Here is a 17,880-nt window from a genome sequence, read left to right as displayed (position 1 = left end):
TGTAATAGGGACAAACAGGAAAATGTGATTCCTGTTCGCTTACAATGAGTTTTTGGACGCTATGCTGATCAGTAAAGAAAGAATGTAATAACTGTTCGTAGTGGAGTGTACAGCAAATTTAACTGCTTGACAAATATACAAAATACATTTAATGAAAGAAGCACAACATAACCCTGCCACTCTCCCTTCTGCCAGTTCAGCAATAAATGATTTTTGACATGCCCCTGGCACAGTGAGTAGGAGAGAGAAAGATATAAATGCAAAAGAGAGAGAAAAAGAGACCATGTTTGTATTTGTGTGATGATACCAGACAAGTGGGAAGGGAGAGAATCAGGGCAAAGAAAGACAACATAAGATACAGCCAAACACACAAACAGAGTGTGTGTGAGAGAGAGCAGATGATATTATTTAATAGTCCTTTGTCACCTGCTGTTGGGGATGGTGACCAGATTGGTCTCGTTGATGAGGCGGTCGAGGAGTTCTCTTCTGGTGTAGTGCTGGCCGGAAATCAGTGCCTTGCACTCACACTTCTCCCAGCAGTCACAGTAGGCCGTCGGAGATGTGCGCTTTAATCTGGAAAACAGATGAATACACAAGTGGACATCAAACATGGATAAGGAAAGCCGAGATTAATGCCTGACAAACACAGCAGATTTGTGGCGAAGAGACCATCATATTCATAAACATCATCATCATTTAGAGGTCAAAGTGCCCCAGTACCCCTGCCTAAAAACTTACAGGATAGAGCCTTTTCTTCAGTTGATCCACATCTTGCTGAACTTTCTACCGATCCAACTTCAGAATGGTAACATCTATCATACCTTCAAATCTGAACTAAAGGCTCATTTTTCCAGCAACTTGTGAATAATGTGTCATACCGTGGGAGCCAAGCACCTTTAAACATTCCATTCTTAAATGGCACTATGTAAATTCTGTTCATAATTATTATTATCACAGTGTAATCATCCTAGCTTCTGGATACGATAGCATTAGAGATGGGTTTTTTTGTGTGTGATTCGCTGCAAACCAAAGGCCAAATGAAGGCAATTTTTCCTGACATGACACACCTACTCCCATTTCAAGAAGTAAACACTAATGTTATGAAATTAATTCTGGTGTGTACACAAGTTAACTCCTACTCTTTCAATCCCTACTTCCAAGTTGGAATGGATTTTCATTTTGGAAGAGATGCATCACAACTCTTTTAGCACAGGTTCAACTCACTTGCAGTCATGTCCCTTGTGGCAGATCCGGGCACACTCTGTGCAGCAGCACAGTGGTCCCAGCAGGCCACAGGTACGGCATTCAAAAATATCCTGATAAGAGGATATATGACAGAGAAATTAGTATAGAATAACCAGACGATCTTCAAACATTTCTGACATTTCAAACATCTCTGGTCATATATGGATGATCTTTCTCTGGCCATTCAAAACATGTATAAACTGCAAGAAAAAGCTAAGTCACTGAAAATGAAACAAAAGATACATACAATCTCAAACAAGAACTGTAATATCATATGTGAGAATATATATTCGTGATGCGATAATGCAGCTATATCCCTCTATTAATATACTTTTAGGTAGTTCCTCTCTTCCCTCATTGTACAAACAAAGAGAATGAACATCTCACTTCACTTCTTTTCTTCCTGGAAAGAAGCGCAGAGATATTCTTGTTCCCTCTTTCAGCTAGTAACATGAAATGATACACCCGTACACAAATACATAATGTATGACTCATTGATTTGTAGTTATTAGTAATCCTTGCAGCAACCCACCAAGCATGAACTGCAACCATATGCAAAAAAGAAGAAAAAAAAAATAGTGCCTATTTCGCTTCTGCACTGTGAGCAGGTATTGTGTTTATACTACAGTCTGCTGTTGAAGTCGATAGCAGCCCCTTGTATCATTTCGTATAACCATTACATAATCACCCTTTTGGTCATCATTTCTGTGGTCTCTTTGCTTCTGATTTCCTGCACTCCTTTATCTCCATCCACACTCTGGACAAGTCATTCCATTTCCTCTGCCTCCCATACCGAAGATGTACGATTGTATATAGAGCATACCGCAACTTTGAAATAAACCTTTCATTTTGCATTGACTGTCCGTTCACAATACTTGTCTCCTCAAGTCATTTTATCTCCGGGTTGCAGAACACAAAAACAGGCCAACCCACCTGATTGATGTGCTCCGTGCCAGTCCAGGTGAAGCTGCAGGTGTCGTTGCAGCAGAGGACGTAGAGCGGGGAGGAGTCGGGGTGGCTGCCGGGAGGGAAGACCATCGACTCAAACAGCTCCTTGTTGAAGGTGGCCGGCTGCTCCTCCCCTCTTTTCTGTGTCGCCCCCGACGACGAAGCCCCGCCCCCCTGGCCGCTGCTGCTGCTCGAAGACTGGGCTGCCCTGGGTGCGGGACGGCGGCGTGAGGCCAGGTTCTCTGTGGCGTCAAATATGGTCAGGGCAACGCCGTACGCACGGATCTTCACAGCAGCCATGAAAGGCGTGTTGCCGTGAGAATCCCTGTGAAAAGGCAGCAAGATACAGGCATGAATCAATATTATCATCACTTGGCAGCATTGTGAAGGTCTACAAAGAAAGGTAGTACATCCCATTTGCAAACATCAACAAACTTTGCTCGATTGAAGAATAACGTCTCCAAACATCATGTATGAAATGCTACAGAGTATGTTAAAAAAAATATATCAAAAACTAACTCCATGACACCCATGCATATGCTCCCCTATGTCCTTAAAGTAACAGTTGGAACTTTTTCTGGGTCTGAATAAATTACTGTAAATCTATAGTATTCTTTCCCCATCCATCATAAAATGTTTCCAATTTTACTATTCTGAGGAAAGGTCTAAATTACCTACCCCTACAATAATACCAGCTTATACAAAGAATTTAATTTGCAGGGTTGCAAAAGGGACACATGACCTTCATATGTAACTATCTAACTAATTATGTTTAAAAACAAACATAACATAAACAGTGAAAACAATAATGTGTAGCATCGTGAGAAAAGTGACTTGCCTAGTGCCAGATACTGAATGATGGACTGCTACCAATTTACATCTGGGGGGGCATTTCATGAAGTAACTTGTCGGATAAAATATCTGACAAGTCAATTATATCCGACAAGTTTTGAGAAATTCTTTAGTCTGATTGGCTGATTTCTCTGAACTTGTCAGATATGATTGACTTGTCGGACATTTTATCCGACAAGTTCCTTCATGAAATGCCCCCCAGATACTAATTCTGGGCTTTTCCTAAGAACTCATTTTCAATGATATATCCTACCAGTCCTCTGATACCACATGTAAAATGTGAAAGACTCTCATAGGTTACAAGCTAGACATGATATCTCTCACAGGCGGTAAAAGTCATCTTCACATTTGAAAGCTAATCCACTGCTTTCCCAGAAACGTGAAGACCAAGGGGGGCATTTCATGAAGCGTTTGGTCAGATATTCTTACCTGACAAACTGTTAGAAGCTACTGAAATCCTTGCATCTGATTGGCTGAGAGCAAATTTATCCGACAAAATGCTTCATGAAATGCCCCCCAGTAAAGCCAGAGGAAATACAAAAATTGGTACCAGAGTGCGAAATGGACCCTCACAAAAACTCACTTGCTAGACAGGAAGTCCGGCAGCCGCTCGGTGAGGGCCGAGGCCTCGCAGAGGAGGCGGAGGATGTGCTGGGCGTTGGTCCGGCGCTCCTCCGGGGTGAGCGTCACCGTGTGGTTGAAGGAGAGGCTGGTTGCCAGGGACGACGGGTTGCTGGCCAATGAGCTGGAAGACCCGCCCACTGTCGCCGAGGTGCTGCCCAGGCTGAGATTGTCTTCGTCTTGATCTGTTATCGTTTGAAGGGCAATGACAAATTCTTAGGAATCGTTTGGCGATCTCTTGAAAAATGACTGCACCCTATAGAGTACAAACCTGGTACAGGTACACACAAAATCCTACAGAACACATCCACCTGCGTAATTGAATGCACGACCACATAATGTTCAAACAACATTTAATTAACCATCACATATTCACATACTTACCAACCCCAAAATTCAGTAAAAAAGAATAACTGGGAGAAAATAATCAACATATACTAATTTTCACCCATGTCTCATACACCTATATTAGAAGGTGTTGACAAAAATAGGAACACAACATTGAAAGAAGCTTCTTCTTCCCTAAGAAAGAGGAATGTTCCTACTAAATGGGAACATGTGGTAGGTATGTACTCACACTGCTTAACTAGAACATTATACATGCTACAGCAATGTTTTCAATCCCTGAAAATTACACTGCAATATTTCCCACAACGACAGAAAAACAGCATTAGAGAAGATGGGAATTCCATCATTTGACACTGCGCCATTATGATGTGCTGCATTACCCAGGTAAAGTCCGGACGGTTCCGGAGGCCAGCTGAGGGTGGGGATGGGGGCGGAAGCCAGGGGCGAGGAGGTGGAGTCCCTCCCATCATCACCAGGCATGCCGCTGGGACCGGAAGAATGGGCGGAGCTTCCACCGCGACTCATCACATCTCGCATTCCGATACTGTCAACAGAGAGAAACAGACAAACAGAGAATGACATATTTGGTATGAATGTGCATGGTCTTATTACAGCAATAGAACATCCTGATGACAAAGTATTAGCTAGTGTGAATGAATACTTTAGTCTCAATATCAATCATGTGTGAACAGTCATTAGTTCAGAAAAGCACGTCCTTCACAAGTCTTTGCATTTCATGGATAGAGTAAACAAGACTTTTCAAATGGGCTTGAATTTCAGCCTTTATATATTTGACAAAGATTTTTCCTTCTTCCATACTCCTCCCCCCCCCCCTTTGCCATTATATAATGTCAAATTATTTGACATTTAAATGAAAAAGCTTGCAACTAAAAGGATGCAAAAGGGATATTTTCTTTACCATCCATTTTATAGTACATAACCATGTAAAACACAATAAAAGATGACACATTAAAAATTTTGACTTCATGAAGATGTGATACACTTCATCTGAAGCTCTGAATTTTACAATGATACAGACACACACGCAAACATACACACACAAATACAGACAATGACAGTCTTTGTTTTATCTTTGATAAGGAGGAAAACATAAACATCGAAAAGCCAACGCCATCAGGCCATTGTTACATTGATTCACCCACCCGTGAGAGCTTGGCCCGGTGTTGGAGGCCATGGCTGCCCCAGCGATGGCATTGCTAAGGGTGTGCAGGGCGTTGCACAGCATCTTGGCCCGGTTGCTCACCTCAGACGTCAGGCTGGCCAGACTGCTTGCTCCTTCTGAGGGACGAGATATCAAACAAAATAATTCAATTCTCCTTTTTGTTTTACAGAGTCTCCTCAACATGCTACCTTAAGAGATATTCTCAGGGGCCATCAATTTGTTTTTGAGACATCATAAATTCTCAGAATATACAGAGGTCGGTCCTCGAAACAATCCTTTTCCATGAGAGTTACATCCTACACGCAGCATTGGAAACATTTTCCTTTTGAAAGTCAGTTATCTTAAAGGAGGAGATTTGTAGTGCTGTTTGAATGAAACTGAAGGGACCAAAGCAGAAGGTTGATGAAAACTTTGTGGTAAGTGAACCAAAAATGTCAGAAAATATCCAATTAATCTTACAGTTCTGTGGGTGTCATCTGTTAGCAGATGACCGAAAGATAATTTGTCAAATTTTATGCTCCTCAAACCCCCCTCCCCCCACCTCATCCCACCTCCGGCATTTGTCATCATGGAGTCTTAACACTACAGTGATACTGAGAAGTGATGAAGTTCTCACCGGTGGATGAGTTGCTATCCTGGTTGGAGAGGGGTCGACAGAGACTGACGCAGGCGTGGAATACGTTGCGCCCTCCGTCGCACCGCTCCTCCACAAGTGCTTGTAGTTTCTGTTCCTTGATGACTGGATCTGTAGAAATAAGAATAATAAAAATGCACAAATTATATATGAAATATAAAAAGAAGTAACCTAAAATCTTGAATCTCACATGATCAATCTACAGATGGCATGTGGTATCACTGCAATGCCAGTAATATTTCTGAAATGGGATGAGGAACACTCAAGATCATTATGACACAACCATAAAACTAGACATTAATATGTCACTTCATCAATCAAGGACTCAACGTGTCTAGTAATAGGGACCTGTTCGAGCTTATTATCCTTCCAAAGCTACCCAACTACGAGCCACAGTACAGAAATAAAAGCAAAAAATCACTCGACTCATTACACTTTGATCAAAACTTAATAAGATGCACTGCAATGTATGTGCACTGCTTTCACTCTTGCTTTCCTTTACACAACAGGCTGTAACTGACAGCTATTAGCATTTGATATGAACGGGGAGGTTACACTCACTCGTCTCCAGCTGAAGGTTGCTCAAGAAGTGTGAAACAGCCTCGTAGTCACACCTCAGGATGTGTGGCATCAGGAGTTGGTTCTAGCGTGGGTGGAAAAACAGTTGAGGTTTATCGGTAACTTCATTTACATACTTCTCAAATGCAGAAATGGAAAAGGCGGAAGCTGAGGCTGAAGCATGCTACCAAACTCACTTCAGTGAAAAGTAAAGAATTGACTCACATACTTTAATAGAAAGGGGAAGGGGGGACAGTTTGCATATGAATGAACAGATTTCCAAACCAAGTTATGAGACTATGCACCAAATAAAGAATAGGCAAAGAATCAACTGTACTGTTTTTGAAATGATTGGCATTCAGTTGTCACATTATGATTGTCCGTTCGCTGAAACAGGAACTTTAAAATGGCATTAGATATCTATGGGAGTCAAGTCCTGGTTCAAGATCTGACTTTTCTACCAAATAACAAAAGATATCAAAGACTCTTCGAGAGGTCTGAGGAGGAGAAGGATGAGGAGGAAAAGCAGGAAGGGGAAGAGGAGGAGGAGGAGGAGGCGGATGAGGAGGACGAGGAGTATGAGGAAGAGAAGAAAAGGAAGAGGTGGATGAAGGAAGAAAGAAAAAAAGGAACGAACGAACAAACGAAGAAAGGAAGAGCCTTACCTCAATGGCCATGACCATGATGGCTGCCTTGGTCTTGATGTTGGTGGACAGTCCACCCTGAGGAAGATGGTGCACTCCGACACTGAGACTCTTAATGGGAGGCAGGTCAATCCAGTTGGGGTCTCGGATCGTGACGGTCGCCGTCTTGGCCAGCGGGTAGAGAGTGTTGTTTCCATCTTGGAGGAGGGTGACCGAGTCCTACAGAGAAACAGAGAAGTAAGGAACAATCTCTGATTAGTGGAGTATCCTTCAACTAAGAGCTTTTCTAGGTTTCACAAGACCATCACTATCTAGGGGGGTAAACAAGTCTAGAATCGCATGCTGGTTTTTAGATGAGGCATCAATGTTTAGATCAAGGTATATTATATCAAAGCAGAAAAAAGAAACATAGAATTGCTGATGCAGTCAAACAAATCTCCTCTTTTTTGACTGCCATGTACTTTGTGATAAATATCATCCTTAATTATGCACGGTTGGTTGTCAGGAAACTAAGACCACAGGGTCACAAAGACATGATAATTATAATTGGGGACTTATCATTACATCGTCAGTAGGAACCACACAACTAAAGAGACTCCTCATCGCAGACGGGATAATCTTGCCCACACAGCAAACATAACAGACCTGTTTAAAGTCAGCAATGGTTCATATGAGCCAGAGTTTTAAACAATCAAAACAAATCATTTACAATCCAATATGCTGTTACGTTAACAAGCTCACTTGAATGTTCAGAAATGTTCTTTCACTGCAACTTACAGAAATCGTTTAGGCGCAGTCCAAGACATTGCTCACTACAACTCTGTGGCTCATGTTCTTTTTCTCAATTGACCTTTAACCCCAACTAGGCTGGGCTATTTAGGTAGATCATAGAGCCGGGGGGGCCTCCCAGGCCCCCCCTCCAGTTCTCGGCCGTCGACCGCGACGAAAATTGGCACACACATTGCCTATGATGTAATCTAAAGTACCATGAAGTTAAATTTTTTAAAAAATTATCATTCATGCTAAATCATGCTAATTTATGCGTGATGATGCATGAAATCAGACAATTTGGTATAAATAACTAAATGAAGCTCAAAATGGGCACATTTTTTGTGTAAATATTCTTTTTAGTGTCCTGAGCAAATATAAGAGAAAAAAATTGTGCCATCAGAAAAAATTTCTTAAGTATTTTATTGTTTTTTTGAATTTCTTATGGACTTCTTTGTTTTTTCGACTTTGTTTTTCATTGTTTTTTCGATGAAACTTGTCCGCGACATTGTTCCGAACAAGAAAATATATTAATGATTGATATTAATCAATAAAACCCCAAAATAATCTTGCTTTTATGAAATTTGCCTGTAAGCACAGTTTGCATTGAAATTGTACACAAATTCATGTTTTTGAGCAATTTTTGGTCTGACATGTACATACATATTTATGCGCAACTTCGAAACCGCGCGCCTGGGCATCGCAAATTTGGTGTCAAAAGATGCGGGAGACTCGAAAGAAAAAAGTCATGAAACGTTGCGGCGATAGCTTTTCGCGTTAGCGATACATCGCGCGGAACGTCAAGGGGGGCCTCAGAGGCCCCCCCCCCCCCCCCCCCCCCCGGCCTAGTTAGGGTTAACTGACAATTAACCTTTAACCTTTAATCTTTAACTCTGGACTGGCATATTGGAGAGAAGGGGGTGGGTGGGTGGGGAGGGAAGACTGCTCCTGACCTTTCCAGGGTTGTGCAGCCTGATGTTATCGATGCTCTTTCCCATGAAGGCGTTGGTGTCCGTGGGGAATGGACTCTCGGTGGTGGGACGGCTGGAGCACAGCTCGTAGAGCTGGTAGAGCAGCTCGGACTGAACCTTGACCAAGACGTGCACGCCTGTGGGGACAACACAGAAATTATTTCTTCATGCCTCATCTCGGGATACAATTTCATCACTTACACTCCCTACATGTTGAGTGTATCCTTGTCTCTGACAATTTTGCTTGTCTTTGGTCTGCTCACATATTCAGCACACCAACTGGACCAATGTATCAAAAATTTCAATCACACAATGATAGTAGACATTCCTGAAAATTTTCACATCTTAGTCATTAAGACTGCACAAGGCTGATATATTGCTTGAGAGCTGTGCGGGATAAAGGCACAGCACTACAACAACCAGCTCTTATTAAGCACAAAAGGACACCATGCATGACACTGATATGATCACAAAACATTCCAATCATTCCTCTCCTCTCCTCCCTGAGCATATACCCTACCTATCATGGTGTAAATAATAATGGCCAATTAAGCGATTCTGGTAAAGGAGACTCAAAGTCCTTGGAACCAGCCGTTTTATTTGTTACATCAAAATTTCATTATAACCTAAAGGAATTTTTCACCATAAACTATAATGATGAATAATTTGGGGACCTGAATTTTTAATTTGCTGAAACAAACTTATGTTGCAACTGTGTTCATTGTAACAGGAGCGCTCTGTATTTCGCCAATATGCACAGTCTGATCTTTAAAGAAGTACGGGGGAATGGGCAAATCCATAGAATAACTACCTACATCTCACGAGCTCTCTTGAAATTTGATTCCTATCTATCTATTCGTCACGTTACCTCTGAAGTCGACAGAGACGGCCAGGATCTGTCCGTTGGACGGGACATTGAGCTTCTTTGGTGTTCGTTGGAAGCAATCAGGTACCTTCGGTCCTGATCCTTGCTTGACAATCTGTGGAAGACAGAAGTAAAACAATAGTTGAGTATGGGGTGTGAATTGATATCTTGCCACCATTCAAACGTTCATTGCAGCCATCTAAAATTGAACATTTCTCTCATGATAATTCAATTCAACTTCTGTCACTGAATTGCCAAATATATGAAGGTTTTATTAGCAGAAATTGTAGCAAAATGAACATATTTCAGACTCTCATGGATAACCCTCACAGTTACAAAATAAAAGTCCTTGGTTGGGTTCAGCCAGGTTAACCTATGCATCGGTTCCGCATATCTTATATTTTCAATGCATGCAGACAATAAGAGAACTCTGATACACTTCTTTAGTGATCATGTGATACCTCAAGAGTAAAAAAGAAAGAAAAACAATGTAACCAAAGTATTCATTTTTTTTTTCCAGTTCCCCAGCTTTATTTTCATTTTTACAATAGTGCAAAATCGTTTGGTAACCTGCTCAAGAGTGTATGGCAGAGTCACTATAACACAGCTGATTCTGACTTCGATGCAAAGTTCCTGCTCAAGATAATTCAAAGCTGAATAATCTATCTATCACTGGCCTAGCTACCATCAACAACTACAAGAGGGGCATGCCAATCGCTATGAAAGATTGCTTTGACTACACAGGCTATGGGCAGTGAAGTTTAGGGGCTACATTTTTGCTATGAGGCGAGTACGCTAGACTCACCTGCAGGTCATCCTTGCGAAGAAGGCGGCAGTCCTGGAGAAGAGTGGAGAGCTCTCCATCGCTGGACGAGTCCCCACTGGGGTCCGAGGAGGGAAACTTGACTGCGGCATAGGCGCCGTCCACCTGTACAAACACATTCACAGATGATCAATGGCTAGAATTTGGCAGATGGCTGGATTAATTTAGTGGACAAGTGACCTCCCCTTTCAAAGGTGTAGCACCAATAGATGTTCACATTTGAAAATTATACCAGAAGGATTTTTTCAGGAATTCCCCTCATGTGAATTATACTGGTGGTACATCCAGTATGATGCACTGCTTGCCAGAGGCTTACTTCACATGGCAAGGACTAACGTACACGAACTGGATTCCAAGCAACTGGAATGAGCTCAATACAAACACGATCACAGATGATCAATGGCTGGAATTTGAAAGATGGCAGGATTAATTCAGTGGACAAGTGATCTCCCCTTTCAAAGGTACAGCACCAATAGAAGCTCACATTTGAAAATTATTCTGGTAGGTCTTTTCGGGAATTATCCTCATAAAATAGTAATAAAGGTACATCTGGAAATGATTATCATACCCTTAAATTTGGATTGCTGAAATTTGATATTTGACCACACAGCCTGCCATAGACATAATTCACATGGTGAGGATTAACGGCCGGGGGGGGGGGGGGGCGGAATCCGTCCCCCCCCTCGACGTTTCGCGCTGTAATTCTGTAACACATCACGAGGATTCTTGACTTTGTTTGTTCAAATCTCGCGCAACTTTTGAGACCAAATTTGCGACGTCCGCGCATACTTTTGTGAAGCCACGCCCATTTTTGTAACGGAATGTCACCACAAAACGGGCACAATTTTGTGATTTTGTGTACATTTCCTATGGAAAACAGTGCTCTGTCATGAAAGTCATAAAACCCTTATTATTTTGACAATTAATCACTTTCATTGATTAGTTTTATGCTAATTATGGTAGAAAAGTGGTCAGTGACAATTTCTAATGAAAAAACAAAGAAAAACAAAAGTTGAAAAATAAAGAAATATATAAGAAATTCTGAAAACAATAAAATATATAAGAATTGAAATGAGTTTTGGAAGTTTTTGTGATGTACAATTGTTGAATATGCTAAAACAGATTTACAGATCAAAAATTAGACTCTCAATGCTTTTAATTAGGCTAAAATATGATCTTGAGCTTAATTTGCATAATTAATAAATTAAAATTAGAAATTGATTGTTTCAAAAAATCTTATGACACAATCTTGTAGATTATGACGCGGGTCTCACGCATGCAAAATTTAATCGCGATCGCACCACCGATGGCCGAGATCTCGGGGGGGCGGAATCCATCCCCCCCCCCCCTCGATGTCTGAGCATAGCCAAAAAAGCCTGGCCCCTTTAGGGTTAAAGCATGCCAACTGGATTCCAATCAACTGAAATGTGCCCAATGCAAACCAGTGGGAAAAAAAAATTGCTCTTTCCATGATCCCTGAGGGGGAAAAAAAAATTAACAGCAAATTGTCCATCGATTCGAAGTACACAAGCCAAGCCGTGCATTGGAGAGGCAAAGTCCGAGAAGAGATGCGCAAACCTTGAGAACTTTGCCGATGGGGGCTGAGCGGATGTCTTCCACAAACACCACATCGGTCAGGGCCCACACCTCGATGTCATTCTTCTCTACCTCGCGGGCAGGGGACGACAGAGGGCGCTTTGATCCTCTTCCTACACAAGTATAAACACCAAAAGAGGAATGAAGCATTTCAAGCAGACACTTCAGAAGGTTGAGTTCTCAGTTGCTAATGCCATAAACAACACACTATTTCTTTCAACCTTCAATCCTTTTATTTTTTTCAAAAATAATAACTTCAAACTAAAACAACACAACAGGAGAATGAATATATTGATTTCAAAAGCATGTAAAATAGATTCCCACCCACATAAAATGTACTGCTGGATTTTGTCTTGTTTTTGGTTACCTTTTGTTTACCAGCCTAGGATTTTGACTCCTGCCTTTTATAAGATTTCCCCTAGAGACTAGTTTGCCTTTTTTGTCTTAATAACATTACATACATTGTATGTATTACATAAAATTTCCCCATCCCCCAAATTTCCACTTTTACAGTAAATGGAATGATACCAAGAAACACTCACGGTGGGCAGCGGGACTAGACACTATGGAGACGTCACTGCTGGTGGAGGCCGGAGACGGGGGCGGTCCCATCTCCTGCTTGACGTCCAGCCGGCTGCTGCTGGCCCCTTCTGACTTGGCGTCGCCACGCCCGTCCGCCTTGCTCCCTTCCCCTTTCCCTTCCTCCTTCATCTCCACCGGGCCTCCCCCTCCCCCTCCTCCTCCTCCTCCCCCGCCTCCTCCGCCTCCGACTCCGCCCACTCCGGACCCCCGGGACGAGGACAGGCCAGAGGAGGTGGACGGGGCCGAGGGGTCGGTGCACTCCAGGGAGGAGCGCCGGATGCGGAAGCGGCAGGTGTCGGTCAGCTGCCAGGCGGTGTCCATCAGCTGGCCCACCCGTGGCGGGGAGCTCTTAACGTTGAATGCCAGGGCACCTGAGTGATACATTGGGCAGCTGCGCAGACAGACCTGATATCAGAGGCAGACAGACAGATGAAATTAGACAATTCTTTCCTTTCTTGATTGTGCAGCCTTCTTAAATAGACATAACCAAATCATACAGCTTATGCCTATAAGCACAAACTACATGTAAATGTAGTTTACAAATCAGGTGACTGCATTAATAAACATCAAAATTTTTCACAAAAATCTTGTGAAAAAAAGGGGTGGTTGTAAAGTGTAATCATTGACATAATGCTGTTCGGGCTATTAAACCTTGTATCTAAAAACAGTCAAATATTTAGGAGAGCAAAAAGACATGGCAGCCAAAGCACTAAAACAAACGGGATCGGCTTTCTTTTGACATGCGTATGCCGTGGTTACTTTATCTTTGGGGTTAGACAGCTAGAATTTGGACAGGACATCACTTGAAAGATAATCTTACAATTGATCCAAAAAAATTGATTTTCAGCAAAATTTTGAGATAGAAGGTCTTGACACCCCAGTGCTGATGATAAACTCCAGTTCCTTGTAAAAGAGTGAACAACCTTTCTTACCTGAGTGCCTGCTGTGAGAGTTGTGGAAGCCATGGCCTCTCGTTTCTTGGCCCTGGCTCTCTCCCTCGCTTTCTCCAGCACTTTGCTCCTTAGTGCTAGTGGTAGAACTCCCCTGGAATTAGTAAGAACAATAAGGGTTTCTATGATGAACACTGGACTAGGGCTTTATATAGCTCAGTCAGAAGAGCACTGGGCTAGCAATGTGGAGGTCTCTGGTTCGTATCCCGATGAAATCCCACTTTCTTTGCTCATTTTTCCACTAGGAAAAAAACAACAAGCGCAACATCATACGAGGACCATTCCATCTGAAAAGGACATTGGCAGCACGATACTTTTGTGAATTGGAGCCTCTGGCTTTTTTCGTGGCATGAAACTTCACAAATTATTACAGGCATTCAATGCAGTGTGCAGACAAACACTCTCCCATCCACTTTACTTTCGCGAATCTTGGCTCCTAGCAAAATCTGCGAAAGTTTCATAGACGCAAAAATATCTACTTTTACAGCAAATCTTCAAATACATCAAACCCTCTCCAGAACACACATCTATTGACTTTACGTTTCACTTGCTGTACCCATCTTCATCCAGGTGTACAACAAATATGGTTACCTGGCAATGCTAGGACAATGATAATGGCAGGGCCCTCTGAAAGAGCAGCGTTAACACTGGAACACCAGTGTCAACACTAACACTACCCTCGGAAAAGCAGATATTACTAACATTGCTTCAGACTCTGCCATTACTCTTTGATCCATATCTGGTACTAATATTTCATTTTCAAAGCAAAAGATTTCATACAGATGTAAAGTTAAAACTGGTTGCATGCTGCCTGGCTCATACACTAGTAAAAATGTCATTTAAATCAGGGGGCATTTCATCAAGTAATTTTCACTGACAAATTTGCTATCAGCCAATCAGATGCAAGGATTTCAGTAGCTTAAAACAGTTGTCAGTGTCTGACAAGTATCATGAAATGCTTGCCAGGTCATAGAAATGAAATGCTAGGTTTGTACCATTTCCTCCCTTTGATATTCTTAGAATTACTTAAAAAGAAAACAAATACAAATACACACACAACAAACACACATAAAAACTGAACTCACCACCAAAATATATGGCCCGATTCCATCCAGGTGCAGTTGTAAAGAGCACAGGTGTGAATTGATACAACCTTGTCGCAGGCAAACTCTGGGTAGAAAGTGGCTGGGTGTTCAAGTCTAGATGCTATCGGGGACAGAGTCTCATCAATCATTGTGGCAATCTGAAAGAAATGAAAACAAAAACAAAATATTCATAGTTTAATCTTTTCATCATTCCACTATCCTTCTCATCATCAGCATGATATGCAATCTTCAATTTCCTAAAAGAAGCAATTATTACTGATCTATATTCATGAGACTATAACTGCAATTTTTTAGAGTACCCTTAGATTACGGCGCTACAATATTTTGGCAGTAAGGTGTATCACTAAATTCCCCTCAGATTATGTTGCTACAATATTTTGGCTGCATGACGAATCACTACATTGTTACTGGCTGAGGAACCATACAGCCCTCAGCAGAAGGGAGGTAGTATCACAAAATAATCATATCCAAGATGTAAGGATCTTTTTAGTTGCTCCGTAGTGATTTCCAAAATGTTATTCTTGATCTAAGGGGTGCTAACGGGACACTCTACAATGCCAGGGTAACATTACCAAATGGGCCCCTGGAATAACAATGCTTACAGTGAATATCTTTCACTCATATGAACATTTAGCTAACTTGTAGATCAGAAGTAAAAAGGAACAACAAGCAATATTAGAATTAAACAGTTAGCTCAATCTAGTTCATTTTGAAAAAAAAAAGTGAAACAATTATTGTTTGAAGTTACTCGCTTGCACGGCTAAGATGAGGGTTTCATAAATCATGGAGAGAGAAGAAACTATGCAAGAGAAACTGTAATAGAATTCTCACATCCAACATGCTGTCAGACCAACAAAATTGAACCCGCGAAGACTAATATAATCCTGAGTATACTCGGGCAGGTGTCGGAATGCATATCATAGCAACATCAGCACATCCGCAACAGGTCATCAAAGCATTACTTAAGAAGTGTATGATGGAATCCATGATGCTAGTTAGGAGGAAAGGGATATATTGTACCTGTCATCTTTCATTGAGGCATTTAATGACATGCGTAATGGTGGAAACTAATGGCTTTACCTTTCCCGTCTCAGTGAGTATGACAGCCTTCTCAAAGCAGGCCGCAACCTGGGAAATCTTCTCCCCAACCAGGCCAAGGAAGGGGACTTTTGGGTGATGGAGAGAGAGATTCTGAAGATCAATGGAAAAAAGGAAAGAAAGAGAAAAGAATACATATTATCACACAGCAACAAAACAGTACAAACCAAAATGTCTCAAGAAGAAATGACAGAATTTCTCCATATCAAAGGAAATGGAACAGCATAAGATTCCATTACCAACACATTGTTTATTTTTCTTATCCCCTTCTCTGAATACACATATGGTACCACCTTTTTTAAACAGAGATAAAAGAATATGCATCTATATTCATTTCCGTGTAACGCAAGTAAAAAGTTGCCCAAGCTTCTATGAAAAACATGTGCATTTGGGGGAGAATTCTAATTACACTGCCCTCGAAGATCTTTTCCTGAAACTCCATCGATATTGTAAAATACAGTACTTCAAATAAATCACTGTTAAACAGCAATCTGATGTGTACATTTTGGCACCGAGTCATACAGAATGAGATAAAATGAAATCAAACAGGATAAATTAACTATCATTAACTCTTTGTGTGCTTTAAGTGCTAATTGTCAGAGAAAACCCCATAGCTTTGTATGCCCTGCCTTAAAGTTCCTGGAACAGAAAGGGTTAATAGCTGGAGGGGGTGGGGGGAGAAGTACAATCCTCACCTCTGCATTCCTGTAGGGTTCTGCATCACTCCACTTCCACTGGTACAGCTGCCCATTCTGGCCCAGGGCCACCAGCTCCGAGTACATGGCCCCGATGGCCACAAACCGCAGTACCTCCTCTCCCTGAATGAGTGAATGCAAGTAGTATTATGACATCATAAATATCTCATTTGAGGATCTCAATCTGACCTCTGTACACTGAATGTATAAAATCAAGAGATATCAACCTTGTAAAGAGCATTGCAGCATCATGAGGATTGAAAAGTCATATTTTTGGTGGAAAACATTATTTTTTGCCTTTCCTGCAAAAGATATTAGCAGTCATATAATTTGGGGAGAACAGTATTATCCATGAAACCTGACATATTTTGGGCAAAACAGTACAAAGTACTGCAAAAAAGTAACAGACTACAGCTCTGCAAATCTTTGTACAGAAGCAACTTTGTTTACAAAGGTTTTCATTTGAAAAGAAATACAGAAATACAGAAATATTACAGACTTATATACAGAGTGAAGATACAGCTTTTTTCCATTGCTTCAGGTTTGTGTTACTTCAGACATATTCATTTTTCCCAGGGCAAAGCTGTACAAACAGCACACACTTCATAAAATTTAACTGTAATGCACATGGATCCATGATTCACTGGACCAAAATGGCATCTACATGATGCTGAGCTCAATTTCTTCCTCTGTTATGATAAAATACAATTCTTTAATTAGTTTATCTCTTGGCACATGATTGTTCAGTGTAAGTGGACACAACAGAAATATCTCATATTCATGTAAACCTAACAAGATTTCCACTTCCAATGTCAGTGAGGATGAATGGTCAGGACAAGATTGCTGAAATTATATGCTACGTTCATATCTACCCCCCGACCAACATCAAAATATATATCTCACACGAGGTTATTCAAAATTTGGAATCCCTCTTCTGTACCTTCTCCGACCACCATTCCAGATCTTCGCCAATGACCACAGGATTCTGGGAGTGGGCCAGCGCCCCGCCCCGCCGGGCGTCGGAGGAGCCCGCCCCCTCTGCGGAGCCCGACTTCATGTTGCTGGCGCCAGAGCCGGGGTCCCTCTGGACAATCTCCGGCCAGCGGCGCTCCCTGCTGCGAAGCAACGGATCCCTCTCGGCATCGCGGTCACGATCTGAATCGGGGAAAAGGGATCTCTGTCAGACTCCAAATTGACTATGTCATTTTGGAACGTTTCTAATGGCAAAAGTCACTCTCCTATTCAAGATAAAATGAAACACCTGGGTTACTGCAGCAGTGAAGAAGTTTGCCATCTGTCCCTTTCTGTACTTTATTTGCACTGTCGTGTTTCCTTCATCGATCTATAGGGATTTGGGCTTGGTTTTATTGTTGTTGCTGTTGTTCAACATCAA

General features: G+C 41.7%; 1 protein-coding gene across 1 annotated transcript in view; it reads right to left on the bottom strand.

Annotated features, from left to right (window-relative positions):
• Positions 1-17,880, bottom strand: part of LOC140239573 (E3 ubiquitin-protein ligase UBR5-like) — a 61,064-nt gene that overhangs the window by 29,330 nt on the left and 13,854 nt on the right. Inside the window, 20 exon segments of the mRNA XM_072319403.1 lie at positions 427-573; positions 1,225-1,316; positions 2,179-2,518; positions 3,629-3,851; positions 4,395-4,558; positions 5,178-5,313; positions 5,814-5,942; positions 6,393-6,474; positions 7,055-7,252; positions 8,755-8,909; positions 9,641-9,752; positions 10,443-10,565; positions 12,039-12,169; positions 12,599-12,778; positions 12,833-13,043; positions 13,571-13,682; positions 14,674-14,831; positions 15,775-15,885; positions 16,488-16,610; positions 17,428-17,642. Coding sequence (XP_072175504.1) covers positions 427-573; positions 1,225-1,316; positions 2,179-2,518; positions 3,629-3,851; positions 4,395-4,558; positions 5,178-5,313; positions 5,814-5,942; positions 6,393-6,474; positions 7,055-7,252; positions 8,755-8,909; positions 9,641-9,752; positions 10,443-10,565; positions 12,039-12,169; positions 12,599-12,778; positions 12,833-13,043; positions 13,571-13,682; positions 14,674-14,831; positions 15,775-15,885; positions 16,488-16,610; positions 17,428-17,642 — 3,142 coding nt within the window.

The sequence above is a fragment of the Diadema setosum genome, chromosome 16, assembly GCF_964275005.1.
Source record: "Diadema setosum chromosome 16, eeDiaSeto1, whole genome shotgun sequence".
Lineage (NCBI taxonomy): Eukaryota > Metazoa > Echinodermata > Echinoidea > Diadematoida > Diadematidae > Diadema > Diadema setosum.
The sequence above is the reverse complement of the archived record's forward strand: the minus strand, read 5'-3'. Positions and strand labels throughout refer to the sequence as shown.